The following is an 18,189-nucleotide window of genomic DNA, read 5'->3' on the forward strand; positions in this document are numbered from 1 at the left end:
CCATATAGTTTATACTAGTGGAGATGTACACAAGTAGAAACAGAAGCTATAGGGTAGAATTATAAGAGGCTAGGATTATATAAAGTAAAGGAGTCTAGTAATAGTATAGTTAGGGGTTAGTTAATTATAATATTTATTCTAATTTACCTTTTCCTAAACTTTAATTCCTACTAGATCCCTCTTTCATATCCTAGGTAATAGTTTATCTATCTATAGGCCCACTACTAGTCCCCCCTGGGTGCCCGCTCTGTAGCACCTGACAACAACAATGGCCTAATTTACCTACGCCACTGTAAGTTATCTATCTAGAAAAAATAATAAACAAGCTGGTGATGTCTTGGAGCTTGTTGAGATGATAATTCACACTGCGACATATCATGATACCGAACTCACATATTATCTCTTTCAGTAACGCACCCGAATCCCCTGGAGGGCTCAATTCTAGAGTCAGCACATGAGAGGCCACAGACGACCACAGGAACGTGACCATTAAAACTGTCATTGTTTACTGCTAGACTTTACCATAATACTATGACCGCACCCCAAGTAGCCGCGGAAACCTCTAATGTGAGCATAGGTAGCCTGTACAATCCCCCGGCTGCAGCAGAAGTAGACCCTCCAGTTGTTGGTCTCCGCGTCTCGGACTGCTCGCTTGACCGCATACTGGGGGTCGAGGTTGAGCCAGAGTCAAAGTCGCGATCGATCCTTGTTGATGAGGTCGAAGATGCCCGCGCAGGCCGATCCAGATCCCGCGATGTCGTCGTCTTGACAACAGATGTCGTCGTCGTCTTGACAGCAGATGTCGTCCCCGTCAGCTGAACTGACGTCGTGCTGCGTTCGGCTCCACCACCGCCGCCGCCGTTACCAGCTCCGCTCCTCCGTCGACACCTCCCGTTCTCTATACATATGTCCCCGGCGTCGCAGTAGCTACCGTCCGAGCAGCATACAGTGCCCGTGGGTATACACTTGAATGGACCGCAGCCGACAGTGTCGGATGGGCAGCACCCGCCCTCCGAGAGACAGGTCTCCCCCGAGTCGCAGTACTTGCCACTGGAGCAGCAAGTTGCCCCCAACGGCATACAGTGAGACCCGCAGCTTGTCTGTCCGGTGCCACACGGCCCCGTGCTGCCTCCACCGCCGCCGCCGGGCTTTCTGCATTTCCTGTCTTCCGTACATGTTTCTCCGGCATCGCAGTATCCTCCGCCAGGGCAGCATACCGCACCCGAGGGGCAACACCCGTCCGTCTGGCATGTTTCCCCGGCGTCGCAGTGACCGCCGCTAGGGCAACATACATTGCCGGCGGGCATGCATTTGCCGTTGCAGTTGTCTCTCCCAGCTCCGCAGCCCTCAAGTGGGCCAGAGCAGGTTTTGCCGACTGGGCAACACCCAAGGGCGGTACAGTACTTGCCATCCTCGCAGTACCCTCCCCCTGAGCAGCAGGTGGCATCATAAGGGATACACTTGCCGTTGCCGCACGGCTTCATTGAGCGCGTTTCACAAGAGCTAACGGCGGCGATGTTGATGTCGGCCCCAAACGATCCGATGCCGAGGAAGAGGGAGTCGAGCTGGGCGGCTTCGTTGGGAAGGGTCAAGCTTTCATAAGCTAGTACGGAGTGGATAAAAACGCCAGTAACGGCTAGAAAGACAGGGTCAAATAGCATTGTGATATAATTTGCGGCTCAGATCAGACGGCTCTGTGCTGTGGGTCTTAGGAGTGAAGAAAGGAAGCAAAACTTATATAGTAAAGCGGCTATACCAGTGCTAGGTTATATAACAGAAACGTCTCTAGGGGGTGAAAGAAGGGCCGAGAGTCGAAGCCGTCGATTTACATTAGTTCTCAAAATTTTTTATACAATGCTACCGGGCCAAGAAAGGAATATCATCTGCTGTCGTCGGTGGTGTTGTGTGGCGCAACTCGTCCTCTCTCTACAATACCACCCTCGCCGTGAAAGTGAGACAGGGAGGCAACGAACGTCTCACGGCGAAACCAGACAGGAAAATCCTGCGTGTTTCCAGAAACTTCGGGGTTATGAAGGCATAATTGCAAGAAATTTGGATTATGAGGCTGAGGATGAAGCCGGATCTGAGGCGTCCGCTAGTACTTTGAGCACCGCCAAGGCTCAGAGCTGAGCTTTTCGTCTTACGATCACCGGATGCGTCCTCAATTCGAACATGAGCGTTCGGGAAGATCAGCATGTGTGTCAACCTGATCATGGCTACGAACTTTGCCCACCTCAATAAAACTGCCTTGCAACTCGCCCTGCCAGCCACCCTACGGAATGCCTTCCCAGCCGCTGTGAATAGAGAAGAAAGTCCCAAGTCGAATAACTCTCCGCGAATGAAGCCGTGCAACTGAAAACAGCCACAAAACAAAACAGTGGAGACACTTGGCATCCTTGATACCTTCTAAAAGCCTCTGAAGGGGTAAATCGTTCATCCATATCAGTTTGCATATGCAACCACCTGGATCAGTATCTTTCAGCCGAGGTGACTGGGTAGGCAAGACTTCACCAACAGCTTAAGGCATCAACAAATACAAAAAAAAAAAAAATAGGAACTCGTGTTATCAGGTTGTATTGCACGAAAGATGGTGTAGGGCAAGTTTCCGTGGTGCAGGAAGCTGGATCTCTGGACGGCTCGGGCAGCGGCCAGGCGTTCTGTTGCAACGCGGATCACGCAAAGCTCGGCATCTATGGGCCATTGGGACTGCACAGGTTAGACAGCTAGACAGTCCTCAGAGAAAGTAAACATCAAACGGGCTTCAGTCCCGGGCTTCGTCTTTCGCGACTTCATGTAGAAGAACCAACCGATTATTACCTTGGCGCTCTCTGCGTACCTCGGTGGGGTTGATACCTGTTTGTGTCTGCCCACTCACGTCTAATACTCAACCAACTGCAGTCCTAACCAGAAACAGTAAGCAACGTAGTTGGAAACTCATACACTTTCGAGAGATCAGCCAAGAGTCCTTATGCAGGCTCGCCACCTAACCGCCCGCCTTCAGAACCAACAAGTGTTTGTTGGTGTAACACTAATCAAGCAGAGCGGGCATCACTCCGAAGCCCCCGATCTGACGTGGCATACGGGCGTGAGAAACGCTCAGAAGTCGACGCAATAGCTGATTTTTCTTGTGGCTGCAAGATACGGTGATGCTCAATTTACTTTGCAGTTACCTTAGGCCGTCACTATCAGAGCTGGATCTGTTTACAATAGTGGTATTACGATACGAAGAACTAACGTCCACCCCCCTTACCCATAATCACGCAACGCTTAACGAACAACATAATCGATCATATCTCACCAAACACACGCACAGTCACAACGACGGCATCAGTTGCCTCCTGATGACCCGCCAGCTCCTGCGGATAAAAAATCCTTCTTCGTTGCCGCATCGGTCCCGTTTTGGATGCTTTGCCTCCGCGAATCTTGCCTCGTCATCCGTCTGTGCCCGGCCCTGAACCCCAATTTCTCCTCTTCCTGGGCGTCTTTGACCTGTAACTTATTCAGCGCTAGACCTTCGTGTAGAGTCTCTTGAGCGTCGTTCTCGTCGAACAAGACGAAGGTGGGCCACACAACGGCCTCAAAGTTTTCGACTGCCCCCGAACTGGATCCGGACGCCTCCGTTTTGGGCTTTGCGCCGTTTTTCTTGCCGCCAGGCGGAGGGGCTCCTTGGGCCTTCGACGGCTGGCCGTCCATTCCCGGAAACTCCATCAGCTTCCAGGTGTCCTTGTCGGGAACAATGTCGTAGCTCATAATCAGCTCCACTCGGTCGGCCAACCGTTGTACGCGCCCCCAACAATGGCTCGCGTCCTGACAGATTTTCTCAAGGGCCGAGGCGAACCCATTCTGCTTGCTCGCCGGCAGCAAGGGGCTCATGTAGCTGAGCAGACAATTGCTGGCTTTCTTTGCTCGTTCCGAAGCATGGGCCTTATGCTTGGAAGGGGACAGCGTCAAGAGGACCGAACGAAGGTGCGCCTCCTTTTCAAAGTCTGAAGTTGATAGCTCGTACAGCAGTTTTGGCAGTTCGTTATCGCCCAACAAGTAGGTCGGCTGGAAGACGTGTTCCTCCAACGCAAAAGCGAGAATAGCCAAGGAGGCAGCAACTCGCATCTTTTTGGCATCAGACGAGTTCGTCGAAGGGACAGGAATGGCTCGCTTGACCGCCATGTTGTTGCGTATCTTGTCCCACATAGAGGAATCGCTCAACACATCGTTTGCCAGGTCGACTCCCAGGTAGTTGCGCATTAATGAGAACGAATCTTTGAATATCGCACCCAATTGATTCAGACTGCTTCGCATGTTAGAATGACGGTACTAAGTCTGGTAAGGCAAACGTACGTGGCAACAGAGGGCTCTGGTTCGAGCTTTACTGCGAAACTGTCCAGTTTTCTCAACCGGGCCTCCCTCTTATCTAGCTCCGCTTGCGCCGCATTCAGCTGTTGTCGAGCCTCGCGCTCGTCTTGCTTCGCTTTCTCAATTTCCGACTGAACGTCTTTGAGAGTCTTTTTCAACTGTTGGGTTTCACGTTCATTTTTCTTGAAATCCCCTTGCATTTTCGTCATCAATTCCGCACTTACGTTAAGCCGTTTCTCTTTATCTTTCAACGTAGCCTCGATCTCTTCAATGTTCTTCTTCAATTCGGCCACAGTGTTGTTGGTGGCTGCGAGCTGGGAAGCCTTCGCTGTTGTCCGTCCGCGTTCCACCGCCACTTCACTCTGGAGGCCCGTCAGGGTCTGAAGATTCACGTCGTACGCGGTCTGGAGGCCGGATGTCTTGGTTCTGAGGCGTTCGTTTTCCACGACAAGCGTTTGGAGCTGGCCGAAGGAAGAGTCGGCAGAAAGTGCCTGGAAAAGCTTGACGCAGCTCTCTACAAGCTGAGCCGACTCCGTTTGAGAGGCCATGATGTACTAACTAGGTCTCCAATTAAATGTAGAAGGATGTTCTCTCAGGATGAAATTATGGGAAGGATTACAGATATAGAAAGACAATACAGGAGTTAGCATGAGCAGAAAATGTCGAAGTTTTCAAGGTTTGAGTGCGGCCGTAGAATGATTTATATAACCGACAGAGCCCTCGCGACTGGGCGTTTTTACAATTAAGTCAAAGCACCCACATATGAAACACCCCCACATATAGAACACCTAAAACATCGCCATCATGTCAACCACCACCCTTTTCAATTAACTATCAACATTTTCTAGATGCAACAATAATGCAGCTTTTAGCCTCACTAGGTAATTCTAATGCGCTGGATTCATCTGGCTCACTTTTAGCATCGCCAGCCTCACGCTAGGCTTACTGTACCTCTTTAATTATTGCAAACTTCGTGTTTAGATCCAGGGTAATAGCCTTCCTCTTCCTGCTAACAGCATTATTAACCCTAGCCTAGAGAAGCTCTATTTAGTGCTAGGCAGTAGCTAACTTAAAGGACTACTGTTAGAAGCCTTTTTTAACCTTTCTAAAGAGCTAGCGTTATATAGTAATATTTTACTTTAGTTAGTCTAGTTAGCTAAATAAATACAGTTAATCCTTAAGGTCTTATACCTTCTTTAGCGTAGACTACCTAACTACTAATAAGGCAGATGCCTATTCCTCTATATCCTAGGCCTTATAGGCCACTTTTGCCCTCTTGTTAACTAGTGTTAATAGTGCTAATAGTGCTAATATATCTAGTAATAAATAGGAGCTTATTAGAGGCTTTATAACACTAATAGGCTATAACCTAGTGTATTTCTAGCTACTCTTAATATTACTAACAGTTAGACTAGCTAAGTAAGCCTTTTAATAGTAAAAAAAGAAGTTCCTTTTACTTATAATAGTAAAGTTAATCTACTAACTAAAATATCTAAGCTTCTTCTAATATACTACCTTAATAAGGCTAAAGACTAACTAGTTAAGTAGCTAGAGGATATAAGAGGTATATAGTAGCAAGAATAAAAAATAGACGTTATTAGTATAGTATAACTATATAAAATCTATTATTATATAGCTCCTATACCTATCTAGGATAAGAAGTCTAGCCTAATTAGGCTAAAAAGGCTTAGTCTAAGGAAAAAAAACTCTTTATAGCTATTTAATAGTAGTAATATTAGTAGTCTATCTATTCTCTATTACTATAAACTCTTATCTATTATATAGGCCTAGATCTAAAGAGAACTACTACTACTAGACTATTTTACCTTTATATATAACTAAGGGATAAATAAGAATACCTTTAGTAAATATACACTTAATAATAAATACCTAGGCTTATAATCTAGGCTACTTTTTTCTTACTACCTTTATTATAGCCTTGCCTAGCACTAGCCTATTATTACCTTTACTCTTAAGGATACTAGTCTTATCTATATTATATCTATTAGCTAGTTTAATAGCCTAGATATAAGGTACAGTAAGATATTTAAACTAGTCCCTAATAACCTTAGTAAATGCCCTATTAATATACCTTAAATTAATAGATTAACTTCTCTAGACCTTAATAGATAGGTTCCTTTAAATAAAGCTATCTATTTACCTTTTACCTAGAGGTTAAGTATCCCTTATAGTATAAAGGATACAATAGGCAAAGTCCTTTAGTTATTAATAAGTTAAAGGCAGCCTAAGGTCTACCTATTTAGTTACCTAAGCAGCTAGGCTAGTCTCCTAGGCAGTTAATAGTTACTAGAGGTCTTTAAATACAATTTTTCTAGGCTAAATACTATACATCCAGTTACAAAGGGTTAAAAGGGGGATACTATATTAAATAGTAGACCTTCTTAGTCCCTAGCTATTAGTAATAGCTTAGATTACCTAATTAATCTTATATTTAGTATACTAGACTATTAGGGTATAAGGAAGGGATTCTAAAAAAATAAGGCAATTTAATAAAGGTTAGAAAAAGTGATAATAGTTTGAAGTTGGTGGTGGTAAAGGAGGTGGTGGGGGATAAGGCATTTATGGGTGTTCCATATGTGGGGGTGTTTCATATGTGGGTGCTTTGACTTACACGTTTCCCACTGATGTATTACTGATTAATACATCGAGACAGCACTGTCCCTACAAGTATTAACCCGTTGCAGGAAGTTCGTCCGATGCAGAATCATAGGCAGATATCAATCCACGTCTTCTTAAGCCCTACAATTCGAGTCAATACGAGGCTTGCTGTCCACCATCGGGCAATCAGATTGAAGCCCGCACAACCATCGCCGAGCAGTCTGTCCGTTGGCCCGCGGAACCAATGCAGTTCTCAACATCTAGGAAGCCATGCCGATTGGTTAAGGTAAAGAACCCAGAAGATAAAACCACTACAAAGGTGTGTGGGGGTGGCGTAATACGCGGTGCGATCTGTTGGTCGCACACATGCTGCATGCTGGAGGCCGGCTGCCAGGCGAATGCTACCAATGGAACGCTCTTCGGGCTCGAGGACGGGAAAACGTGGCAGGCCAGGTAACCAACCGTAAACAACCCATGCGCCAACAGTCAAAGTCTTTGCTTCGTAGAGCATGCACCAACGACAAGTAGCCCGCCCGCCAGCCTGGTCTGCGACTGTTCAAGGACCGAAAACTTTCCGTAATCAAGGAAAGATCGCAGAATAAGGGTAAGAATTCCTGTATCGCCATGAACGATCGCGGCCTGAAGAGCTTGCTCCAAGATTTCGGCACGGTTTTAGCGTAGGTAGCCCTCGATTTTTTCATCGTTGTTGCCCAAGATAGCAGCTGCGAATGCTTTCTCCTCCGGCCTATAGTGGCGAATGGCTCGGATTAGCCGATCTACTATCTTGTGATGTCTGCTGGCGATTTGAAGCGGCACCGCTAATAATCTGATATCTGTATCAGAATACCTGTCCAATATCTGGTCCGCTATCGAGGCTTTTCCTTGTCAAGTCGCCGATCTTAATGCATCATGCAAAATGTTATCTCGGCCGAGTCCGTTTGGGAACCTTAACAAGACGTTGTCAAGTGAATCGTCAGCAACACGATTCTCTTCGCACTTTATAACAAATGCGAGAGCCTTCGCAAACTTTCATTTAAGAGTCCTTCTTGTGGCAAAGGGCTTGTGTTTTGAGTGCTCTGTTGCGTTGTAACATAACAAGCTAAATCTTATACTTCTTAAGCCTGTACTAGTCTGTAAATCTTAAGCATGCTCCTTTTTATAGGACACTTAAAGGAAATACTTACCTACTCTTTATTATTATTTAATTAAGAAGTTAAGGAGTCCCTAACTTATGGAGGTCTGTACTGCTCTTTTCTTATGGAATAGGTTGATTTCATTACCAACTTTTGACACTCTCTAGTGAATTATATGCCATATTGCTACATTGGGAAAGAACCTTACCTCTGTGAGGATTCTCCATCCTTTTTAGCCACTCTAATCATCCTCCTCTCTTTTTTCAAAAATCCTAATGCGCCCACAGTCGCCCCAAACATTAGAACACTCAAAGTAATAACTAACGGGCGCCATTTACCAGCACCAAAGCCGGGTTGTATTCCCAAGTGTTCGCCACTGGCAGTAACTGCAGCCCCAATGTAACCGGATGTTACAGCCGCTACACCACGTATAGAAAGCAAGGCGCCCGATACCACGAGCTCGTCGTTTGGGTGGTCTAGATCTCCAACAACAGCTGCCGCCATGTGGCTCCTTAACACAACGAAACTGAATGCAAAGGCCCCGAAGATAATAGAAAGAAGCACCATGGTCCAGTAAGCCTGGCCCAGACCCCACAGTATAACGAGTGCAAATGTGCTCATAAGTGTGCTCAGGAGAAGGGGCACCAAAGCACCTATAGCGTCTCTATCTTTCCGTCAGAGGTATTACTATGTTTATAAGAGAGATGTTTGCTCACGTAAGAGCCCCGAGAAGAGACTGGCCAACCATGCCGGACAGGCTGAGGTAGCTGATGAGAAGGGCGGCTTGAGTAGTAGACATTCCAACATCAGTGGCATAGCTTGGTAAATATGCTGCTGGCATGTGGCTGGCTAGGCCTTGGAGGGCCATAGAAAGGGCAAAGATCCCGAACAGTGGTTTTTTGAACGGCCCCCAGGAAACCTTCGCTCTAGTCTCGTCGTATTTCGTGAGCCGGGGCCTCACAAGTAAGATACAAAGAGATACAACAGATGCGGCAAGAATCGCCCACGCAGTAAGTACCGTACGGGGGCCGAATCGTTCCAGCAATAGGGAGAAGATAGGCGAGAAGCCAGCAGCTGCAATGTTGTTAGAACCAAAGCTATGAGCGAGCAGTTGTTAGTTTAATCCTCTCGTGCGCATTACATATTCAGGTGCGAGGGAGGGGCAAGGGGAGTCGTTTTTCGTACAAAAGGCCGTTCGCTAGTCCTCGGCGCTCAAGGAACCATTCGTCTAGAAAGCTTATAGAGGGCGCAAACAGCAAGCCGCCCCCTATGCCATAGAGAAGGCCTTGCATCATGATGAGTTGCAAGGGCTGTCGAGCGTCAGCACATTAAATGACTATTCATAAACTCTCGTGGCTCTTCGTACCGTCTTTGAAAAGGCGGCACCAACCGAGGCTGCCGAAACCAACGCCATTCCAACCCACATCATCGGTTTCCTCTGGTGTGGACGGCCACCCAGAAACCAAAGCAGGAGAGGAGATATAATTTGGACAGTGCCCTAGTCATACGAATTAGAGTCAGAAGTTCCGTGCTTATGTATGTATACCTTAGAGAGGGCGAGGTATAGACCTACCAGATTCATGACACCTATCGAGGCAACGGTCTGATTCCCTGCCATGGGCTTGTGTTTGAAGTAGTATTCCCTAAAAACGCCAAAGGCGCTTCCAAAGCCTGAGAAAGCACTAGTCAGTACGGCGACGGCTTCGCAAGATTTATATCAAAGTCGTACCCCACGTTATCGTGTTGATCAAGGAAAGAGAAGCAAGAAGAGACCAAGCTGCTATTCCAGAATCACAGGGCGGGTCCGGCGGGAGATCTTCTGAGGCAGAATTTTCCCGGGCCAAGGTCAGCACAGAGAGAGTCAATGTAGCTTCCTTTTTTTGGTCGCCCTCCCTACCGTCTATGAGATTCATGTTAGTGGAAATCATTGCTGTTGGTGAATGAGTAGAAGTCTATAGAGCGGTGTGAAAAGCACCAAGGTAACTTGCTGATGCTTAACCTGAATATGTAAGAAAGAATTGCTTGGAGAGCTTAAACTAATGAAAATATGAGAGAAAAGACCGATAAACTTGAATGCGTCACGTGTGTGTTTGTCGCTTCATTAGTAGGTACAACATACGAGGTAGAGAATACAACAAGGGTCATAGGAAAAACCTAGTTGGAATGCCCCAGACTGACCATACTAGATCAGGTCTGCCTCTAGCTGCCGTATAGGCTTACTAGAGTCGCATTGTACCCCCGCCTGTGGTGATTCTTGCCAGTCTTTAGTCTGGATAGACAATTAAAGTTTTTTGGCCTGTATTTTACTAGCTACTCTGACTCGTCACCGGCCTATTCAGCGGGATTTACTCCGTTCTTAGGACTCCAGGTCTTCTGCAGGTCCAACATATCTCATTCTCAGACAAAAGCTTTTAGCAAGGGTCTGCAGAGCTGCAGCCAAACCAGGCAATCATTAACGTGAGATTCGCTCCGCTTCCCATCAGCCAGGAGGCTGCAACCAGCACTTCATCGTGCCCTGTCGCTTGATCGGGGCAAAAGATTGACAATTTTGGTGCTGTTTTATTCCCTTGTATCAAAACATGTCTCAATAACTTGTACTTCAACATATCACACTCCTACGTCAAATGGGAGAAAAGATCGCCGTTTGGGGTCACAACAAGTGTCACATAACAAAACAACACCTTTAGTTACGTGGTCAGTAATAGTAGCTTATATATCGTAATATACCCCCTAGATTTGACCTACACTGTAGAAAGTCAGATCTGAACACATTTTTGATGAAAACCTAGTTGGGTACATCTCGCCAATCATAGGTGGTGAAGATCTATATAGACTTTAGTAGGATTTTTGACCAAGGGACCCTAATAGGAATTGAACCCACGGGGCTTAAGATCTATAGCTAGTTACTGCACTTAAATTGACACATATGCCATTATAGCATATAGCAGGTAGGAGCTGGTTCCATAACTGTCACGTAACAAAACAATACTGTTAGTTACATAGGCAGTAATAGTAGCTTATATATCGTGACAACAAGGCAGTAGGAGGCATACAACTTTGTAGTAAAGGCAGCTAATAAGGCTAGGGAGGAACTTGCCAAGGCCCAAGGCAACACAGAAGGGGTTGCAGCCAAAGCTACTATAGACAGACAGGTTAGAAGAGGGGGTCACAAGCATGTTCATGTCAGTACTCAATCACCAGACTAAGGGGACTAAGTACAACAGCATTCTCATCAGCTTCTTCATAATGCTCAGCATCAGGGCAGACTACAGGTGGGAGGACTTCAGCAGCTTCACGCCTAAGCTATCAGCCATCACAATATGTTGTGACCTATAGGTCCTATAGAAGGCGTTAGTTGCTGCTCTGCGACTAACGGCGTCGTTCTTAGCACAACACAATAATAGCTCAACTCTTTGTTATAAAGTGCGCAGTAGACCAGCAGATTAATGCAGTCACGCAGCCCGTGCAAGCAGGCTAGAGCCAGAAGAAGGCAGAGGACCAGGCGCCAAGCTATTTCAATCTTGTAGCCAACATAACACAGCAGTTCATAGTAATAGCAGACAAGGGGCCATAGACAACACTAATACGGTTCATCTTCTAACTACAGAGCTTTATCATAGGGGCGTATAACAGAACAGCAGCACAAGGTTCTGTCAACTAAGACAAGGACAAGATCATATATAAAGGAAGCTAACTTAGCACTATTAACATCTAGGGCATGATACAGACCACAGTAGCATAAGCAGAAGAGATCTTGTTTCAGAAGCTACTATTCTACTAAGACTTTATCAAGCAGTCTAGCGCCAAGCTTAACATACTAAGGTCCTATAGAGTACAACTAATAACAACATATTAGACACTACTATCAGTCTATTAATTATAGATATAATCCTACAAGCTAATAAAGACAAGAGCCAGGACTACCAGGTCAGGCCTATCTTACGAAACATGAAAAGCTATATTATAGCTAGTTGGAAGGCCCTACTGTAGTATACCGACACGGAATGCGTCGAAAAACGGCAGCCTTATACGACCATTGGTCGGATTTCTTTATGAGTCTACTTTTTGCACTTGGACTTTCTCGACGCGATTCCTGCCCTGGTATTGGCTGACATTGTTCACGGGGTCCCGCCTATGCTGCTCCGCTAAGAAATCTCGACGCGTTCCTACTGGTCGTACCGCTAACCTCCTTAGTAGACAGTTAACGACAAGGTGTAGACAAAATCACTTTACCTACCTACTTCTTTACCTCTTACTAAATAAAGCAACTTGAATAAAGCCATTGTTTTGTAGTACACCACAGATAGAAAACGTTCACTAGGCTTATTTTTACAGAGTTACGCCGTCCAGCGACTAGAATCCTTACTGCATGGAGCCGCGCATCCTGACGGCTGCAGAACGGCAGCGCCTTGACGTCCTCCGCCTGTTTCTAGATGCGCCGCAATCAGCTCTTATCTGCCAACGATTTAAGATTTTGATATAATAGTAAAGTAGTAATTAGAGACTAGAGACTAGTACTATTCCTATGTTTCTCTTACTATACTAGTACCCTACCTCTCTCTCTACCACTAAGGACTCTTGAATATAAGGATAGAGAGGTGTTAGGTCTAGTTTCTATTATAAACTAGTAAACTATTATTAGCACAATAGGTAGGCTTAGTGTCACGAGCAGGTCAGGGCAACCAACTCTGGCACAAAACAAAAACTTCGGTAATGATTGTCAGAGAGGTTACCGTACCGAGTAGAGGAGTCCACGAATAGCGTAGTTAGGGGTCAATTGTGACTATTTTCCAATCTGCCTTCTCCTAATTCTCCAGTTCCTGAAAACTCTGCTTTTGTGTAACCTTCGGATGATAGTTTTCCCGGTCGCGGCCCCATAGCTGGTGGTCCCCTGGTGCCCCCCACCTCTGGCACCTGACAATGATGCACATGCCTCATTATCTCCTGCACTAGCCAGCACCCCAAATGGTTGGGTCGTAACACTTAGGTCTCTTGGTGAGAGAATAATAGCTTAAGAAGATATTGTCGAAGTGTGTGGACCACTGGTCAGAGAGAATGAAAGTAGGAGTGAAAACCGACCCAACCTCCAACCTCTTCTGATCCTAATGATATGTACACGAGTAAATAGGTCCGGTGATTCTCAGACCCAATCCAAGATGGAAACTGAAAAAGGGCAAAAGTTCGTTAAGAAATCGCAAGATTACAAGTTTGTAGAGAAGTATTAAGAATAAGGCAGCAGCATTGCGGTAAGGACTGTATGTTATGTGTTGTTCTATCTATTGATTACTGTAGCGACAGTGGTTTCTCTTTTTATCTATTGCCTAGATTAGCTATCCCTGGCTTGGATCGTAGGCTGCTAAACCAAGCCACCCTATCACAGTATAAGAGAGTATATCTCTTATATAAAGATATATCATATAGAAGCAAGATTATGGGATAACAATGGTAGAAATATAGAGGAATATAAGGATAATAAAGATATAGATATAAAGAGAGTATTGGAAAGGTGCAGGGTAGGAGGGACCTATGCGGTGCAGTGATCTGAGGAGAAACACCAACAACCCCTAAGGTAACACAAGATGCTTCCTCAATCGGTCGAAGGCTTGCTTCGATCAGAGCATCGAATCCCTCAGATCGATGACACTTGATGTTTCGATCATGAGAAGAGAGCTTCCGATCAGGCAAAGTCTAGACGCGATCTGAGGAGTGAAACTCCCAATCGTCTTGTGTTATCACGCTCGATTAGCTCACGGAAGAAAGGTTTATGGTCTGATCTGGCCAAAAGGTAGGTCTAAAAAGGAAAGGAAAAGGTTTATTGATGTTCTATCTATGCGATCGGTCTCCCTTATATGGGCTCTTTACTCGATCGGAATAACTACCTCTTCCTTTAACGCGTCTTCATATCTCTGATCCGCTCGAGTCAATCTCCTAATCGCCCCGCCCTATTCCAGTATTATAGTTAGTCTTATTTTATACTAGTTTGCTTGCCTAGAGAAAAAGAGAAGAAGACTAGACATTCTAGATACTTCTCCTAGATTCTATCTGAATAGGGTTACTTCTCTCTTTATATACTAGCTTTTAGTAAATAGTAGCTAGTAGGCTAAGATGATAGTAAGTTAATATTATATTAAGGCCCTAGATGACACAGTCCTCCTGGCAGCTATTCTGGATTTGACATGACTAGCTGGACTGTAATAGGCAGAGTGTATTGCGCCAGCTTGATGTGAAGTGACGCAGTGCGAAGGTGAAGCGTAACAGCAAAGCAGTAAGCAAGGCAAGCACTCACAAGGAGCTGAACGAAGTCAAGGATAACGTAGAGGTAGATGGGTCAGTGTCTTCATTGTTGACCTCCTCTGTGGAGGTCAACAACAGCATGGCGATATATACCTATAGGCACGTGGAGATTCACGTGCCGGATGGGGATTCATCCAGTGGCTGTTCCTATCTGCCTATCTATCTCTGTGTTGTCCTGTGACACCAACCCTAATAGTGTATTCGTTGATATTAAGGCTATTTATTCAGAAGTCACGTGAGGTAGAAAAACAGAATACTTTTGAGGCCGCAAAGACTGCCCGGGCGCAAGAAACTGAGTTTTAATCTTTTCAGCATGAATTTTGGTTGGCAAAGTAGGGTAGCGGTTAACAGGCAGACAGATTGCGGGGCAGCACTTGAGTCATCAAAGTACCTCTTGAAGTCTCTCGCTTAATCCTGCACAGACCTACGCACAGACCTATGCATAGACTAGCTTACCCTTTTCCTACAGAAAAAAGAAGAAAACAGAGATATCTCTATAAGCTTAAGGTGCATCTAGAATATAATAGCACAAATCAACTTTTTAGAGAAATTTACCCCTTGAAACTTACCCTTTGAACTAGAGTATATATACTATAGACTATACTAATAAAAAAGCTTTTTTTTCTTTTTGTTGACTTAGGAGTTAAAGATTTGAAGTTAGTAGGTGAAGTTAGTGGTGTGGAGAATTTGAAGTTGGTGGTGTGGAGAATTTGTGACTTAAGAGGAGGTGGGTCAGTACTTTGAGATAGTCTGAGATGCTAAGGTTTGACCCGCAATCTGTCTGCCTGTTAACCGCTACCCAAAGTAGTACTAATTGACATATTGTCTCGTTTATGCTGGAATCGGCGAAGTCCGTAAAGTGCAGCGGATGTGGGAGTGCGGCGCTAGGGGGTGCGTTGACTTATGGGTACAGGTAGAATGCCAGAGCGATTTGTTCGGCGACCAGTGGGTTAAGCCTATTTCGGAATGCATTATGTCAGCGCCAGCAAAAAATAGCCTACAACAGCATTCTGACTTAACTAATAGGAAGGCTAAGATTTAGAAAGTTATATAAAGTTAAAAACTCCTTAGATTTATTTAATTAATTTCAAGTCAAGGCAAAATAAAGACAATAGCTATAATTAATTTAAAACTTATCATATTATATAGTTGATTTTAATGAAAAGACAATGCCTTTATTATAATAGTAAATTTATACACGTCGCTAGCACTCTTTAAAGGTTAAATATAAGGGCTTAATCTTAGGCATTGTAGGCGTCTGTTAGTAATAGTGGATTTGCAGCAAAAAGGGTGTTTTTTGCATAGGTTATGGACATAGGCTGTGGCTGCAGTGGCGGTGGCAGTGGCGGTGGTGGCAGTGCCTTCTAAATAGGGTTAGTCACTGGCCGCTGAGCAAATCGCTCTGGCATTCGACCTGTACCCTTGACTTATGGGTGTATTAGATGTAGAATTTAACTTGACCTCCTCAACTGGTTGGCCCAGCTGAGGGGTAATCTATGTGGCCGGCCGGGCCGACGGCCGGGCCGACGCATCGCCAAGGGTCTGCCGATTCAACCATCTATAGATCCATGGGCATCTCTCCCCTTCGCCCAGGGATATTGTTAGAAAAATATCATTATCCTAATCTACTTATAGTGATCAAGTATTAATAAAGTTTAAAAGTGTAGAATCTTTTGGTTATTATCTAAAATTATCAATTCTTTACTCTTAACGTACTCTGTACACGATAAGCGAGCTGGCCACCTTAAGAAAGTGGGGTTATTCAGGCTAGGCTGCACGCAAAAATGCTGTTAGGAAACTGTCAAGGCCTCTTACTAATTACATAACAGCATTTTTGTGTGCAGCCCAGCCTAATTAACCCCACCTTTCTTAAGGTAACTAGCTTACTTATTATGTACATTATACAGATATAATTAAGATATATTAATTAAATCTGCTAGTAACACTAAGGGATAAGTTAATATAGTTAACTATATATATTAGTAGTAATTAATAAATAATAGGGGTAACTATAGTTCTCTATTATATGTAAAGAAAAGAAGGATAATTATTGTGGGTTAGTTGGTTAAATAACCAACTTATTGCCCACAAATCCTCAGAGAATCTATGGCCAAATATCCAAGGATTTGCCGGCAATAAGTCATTGGGGTTAACCCGATAACTCCGATATTTATCTGCAATGGTCAACATCGCAACAGAATCAATTCTCTAGAGTTACAACAGCAATGTTATCAATCTCAATTTCTTTTTTACTAAGAATAGCCTATAATAGCTATATAGCTAATAAAAAGTGTATAATTTACTCTTTGTTCTCTACATAGGTTTTTTCTATATATTCTCTATCCTTCTTCTTGTTATTTACTCCTTCTATTCAACAGCCTCAAACAAGTTGAACATTTACATCAACTCAAGCTTTTTATCAACTCTACTTCTCTATTCAACGTATCCTCATCTAACCAACACAATGAACCCTAAATCAATCATCACTCTCTTCTTTATTGGCACTACCCTTGGTGCTACTATTCCTCCAACAGAACCGAGTACCTCTCATTTGGTGCAACGTAACGACAAATACGAACGATGCATGGCGACCTGTTATCAGTCTATGGCCGGGAAGTACGACAATGACAAGTTGCCTGCATATTGCACCAGCTTGTGCACCCGACTTCACGGCTCGCCTTGGTAGGCATAACTGGGCTGCTAAGGGGAAAATTATTTAATAGCAAATACTGCTACTATCTCAGGTGCCTAGGGGGGCACCAACGGGAGGGCTGCAGACGGATAAACTATAACCCAAAGGACACGTACAAGGGGAATTTGCCGGAATTAAGAAGTTAGGAGGAAGGTAGATTGGAATAATTATCACAATTAAACCCTAACCAAGCTATTCGTGAAGGCCTTTACTTAATACAATCACAGCTTCTGACATCTTAGAGCTACAGCCTCTTAATCACTAGACCAACTACTTAGGCCTCTTCAGGGGTCTTTGTCTAAACTGTTTCTATTTCAACACTCTACTTGTCTTACTAGAACTAGTTTCCTCTAAATGTATTACATGTTACAACCTATATATCTTTTTGATACATACTATTCTCTTATTTTCTAAATATACCCTGGCCCAAACCGCCGTTTAGACTTCGGGTTACGGGTAAAAGTTTTGAGCTTTAGGCTTTCTTACCCCGGCTAGGGAGCTTTTAGAAGAATCCCCCAAGACGGGTTGCCCTATTCCATATTCAATCTACGGAATCTACCCCATGTCGGAGTCTACCCCCTGTTTTCCCTCCCGTTTCCCCACCCGACACACGACGCTCACTACCGAGGAGGGAGTCCATACCACAGCACAGAGAATTGAGAAAACGTCTGTTTGCGATGAAAGATTCCGTGAGAACGTTGTTGTTCTGATTCCCGGTCCTGGCCTACACCCGGCCCGACAACTTGTCACGAAAACCTAAACAAGTACCTTCGTTGAGAAAACAGGGCGTGGTTTTCACGAGCTTCTATCTTGGAATCAACTTCAGCTCACGAAACGTGTCAATGGTTCAACGCTTTCTTGGGATCAGCGGGGCGTGTTGTCAAGGGGTCGCAGGTGAGGCGTCCACATTACATGTCAGGTGGCAGCATGCGAAGGAGATACCGCGGCACTATACCCAGTTCAACATAACAAGCGGGCCGGGCTATCGATGGAGAGCCCACAGTCTTGAGTACATCTTGTGGAAAGCCAAAAATGCTAATGACTGACTTGATGTACATCTGGGGACGGCGGTGGTGCTGGGTTTATGAAAACACGTGGACG

The 18,189-nt window shown here is 44.8% G+C and overlaps 4 protein-coding genes across 4 annotated transcripts; 1 reads left to right on the forward strand and 3 right to left on the reverse strand.

The window, feature by feature from the left end:
• Positions 1–518: 518 nt before the first annotated feature.
• LY79DRAFT_515424 (uncharacterized protein) lies at positions 519–1,661 on the reverse strand (the record flags this gene model as incomplete). Its single annotated transcript, XM_060554712.1, has 2 exons — positions 519–1,198; positions 1,274–1,661. The coding sequence occupies 2 exons, from the start codon at positions 1,659–1,661 to the stop codon at positions 519–521; spliced, it is 1,068 nt and encodes a 355-aa protein (XP_060414165.1).
• Positions 1,662–3,174: 1,513 nt separating this feature from the next.
• Positions 3,175–5,031, reverse strand: LY79DRAFT_197401 (uncharacterized protein). The gene is made up of 2 exons (XM_060551433.1): positions 4,336–5,031; positions 3,175–4,285 (listed from the first exon to the last, which is right to left on the reverse strand). Exons 1-2 carry the CDS (start codon positions 4,896–4,898, stop codon positions 3,328–3,330), a joined length of 1,521 nt encoding a protein of 506 aa, XP_060414166.1. The 5' UTR covers positions 4,899–5,031; the 3' UTR covers positions 3,175–3,327.
• Positions 5,032–8,306: 3,275 nt separating this feature from the next.
• LY79DRAFT_515356 (major facilitator superfamily domain-containing protein) lies at positions 8,307–10,015 on the reverse strand (the record flags this gene model as incomplete). Its single annotated transcript, XM_060554702.1, has 6 exons — positions 8,307–8,766; positions 8,819–9,199; positions 9,288–9,412; positions 9,469–9,600; positions 9,676–9,773; positions 9,832–10,015. 6 exons carry the CDS (start codon positions 10,013–10,015, stop codon positions 8,307–8,309), a joined length of 1,380 nt encoding a protein of 459 aa, XP_060414167.1.
• A 6,774-nt stretch (positions 10,016–16,789) lies between these two features.
• LY79DRAFT_553758 (uncharacterized protein) lies at positions 16,790–17,270 on the forward strand. The gene has a single exon (XM_060557804.1). It carries the CDS (start codon positions 16,861–16,863, stop codon positions 17,080–17,082), a length of 222 nt encoding a protein of 73 aa, XP_060414168.1. The 5' UTR covers positions 16,790–16,860; the 3' UTR covers positions 17,083–17,270.
• The last annotated feature ends 919 nt before the right edge of the window (positions 17,271–18,189 follow it).

Source organism: Colletotrichum navitas (genome assembly GCF_030913465.1).
Source record: "Colletotrichum navitas strain CBS 125086 chromosome Unknown LY79scaffold_29, whole genome shotgun sequence".
NCBI lineage: Eukaryota > Fungi > Ascomycota > Sordariomycetes > Glomerellales > Glomerellaceae > Colletotrichum > Colletotrichum navitas.

Coding starts and splice junctions, on each gene's coding strand:
- LY79DRAFT_197401 (XM_060551433.1), bottom strand. CDS start 4,898: ATGGCCTCTCAAACGGAGTCGGCTCAGCTTGTAGAGAGCTGCGTCAAG. Junction 4,286..4,335: donor CCAGAGCCCTCTGTTGCCAC/GTACGTTTGCCT, acceptor CATGCGAAGCAG/TCTGAATCAATTGGGTGCGA.
- LY79DRAFT_553758 (XM_060557804.1), top strand. CDS start 16,861: ATGAACCCTAAATCAATCATCACTCTCTTCTTTATTGGCACTACCCTT.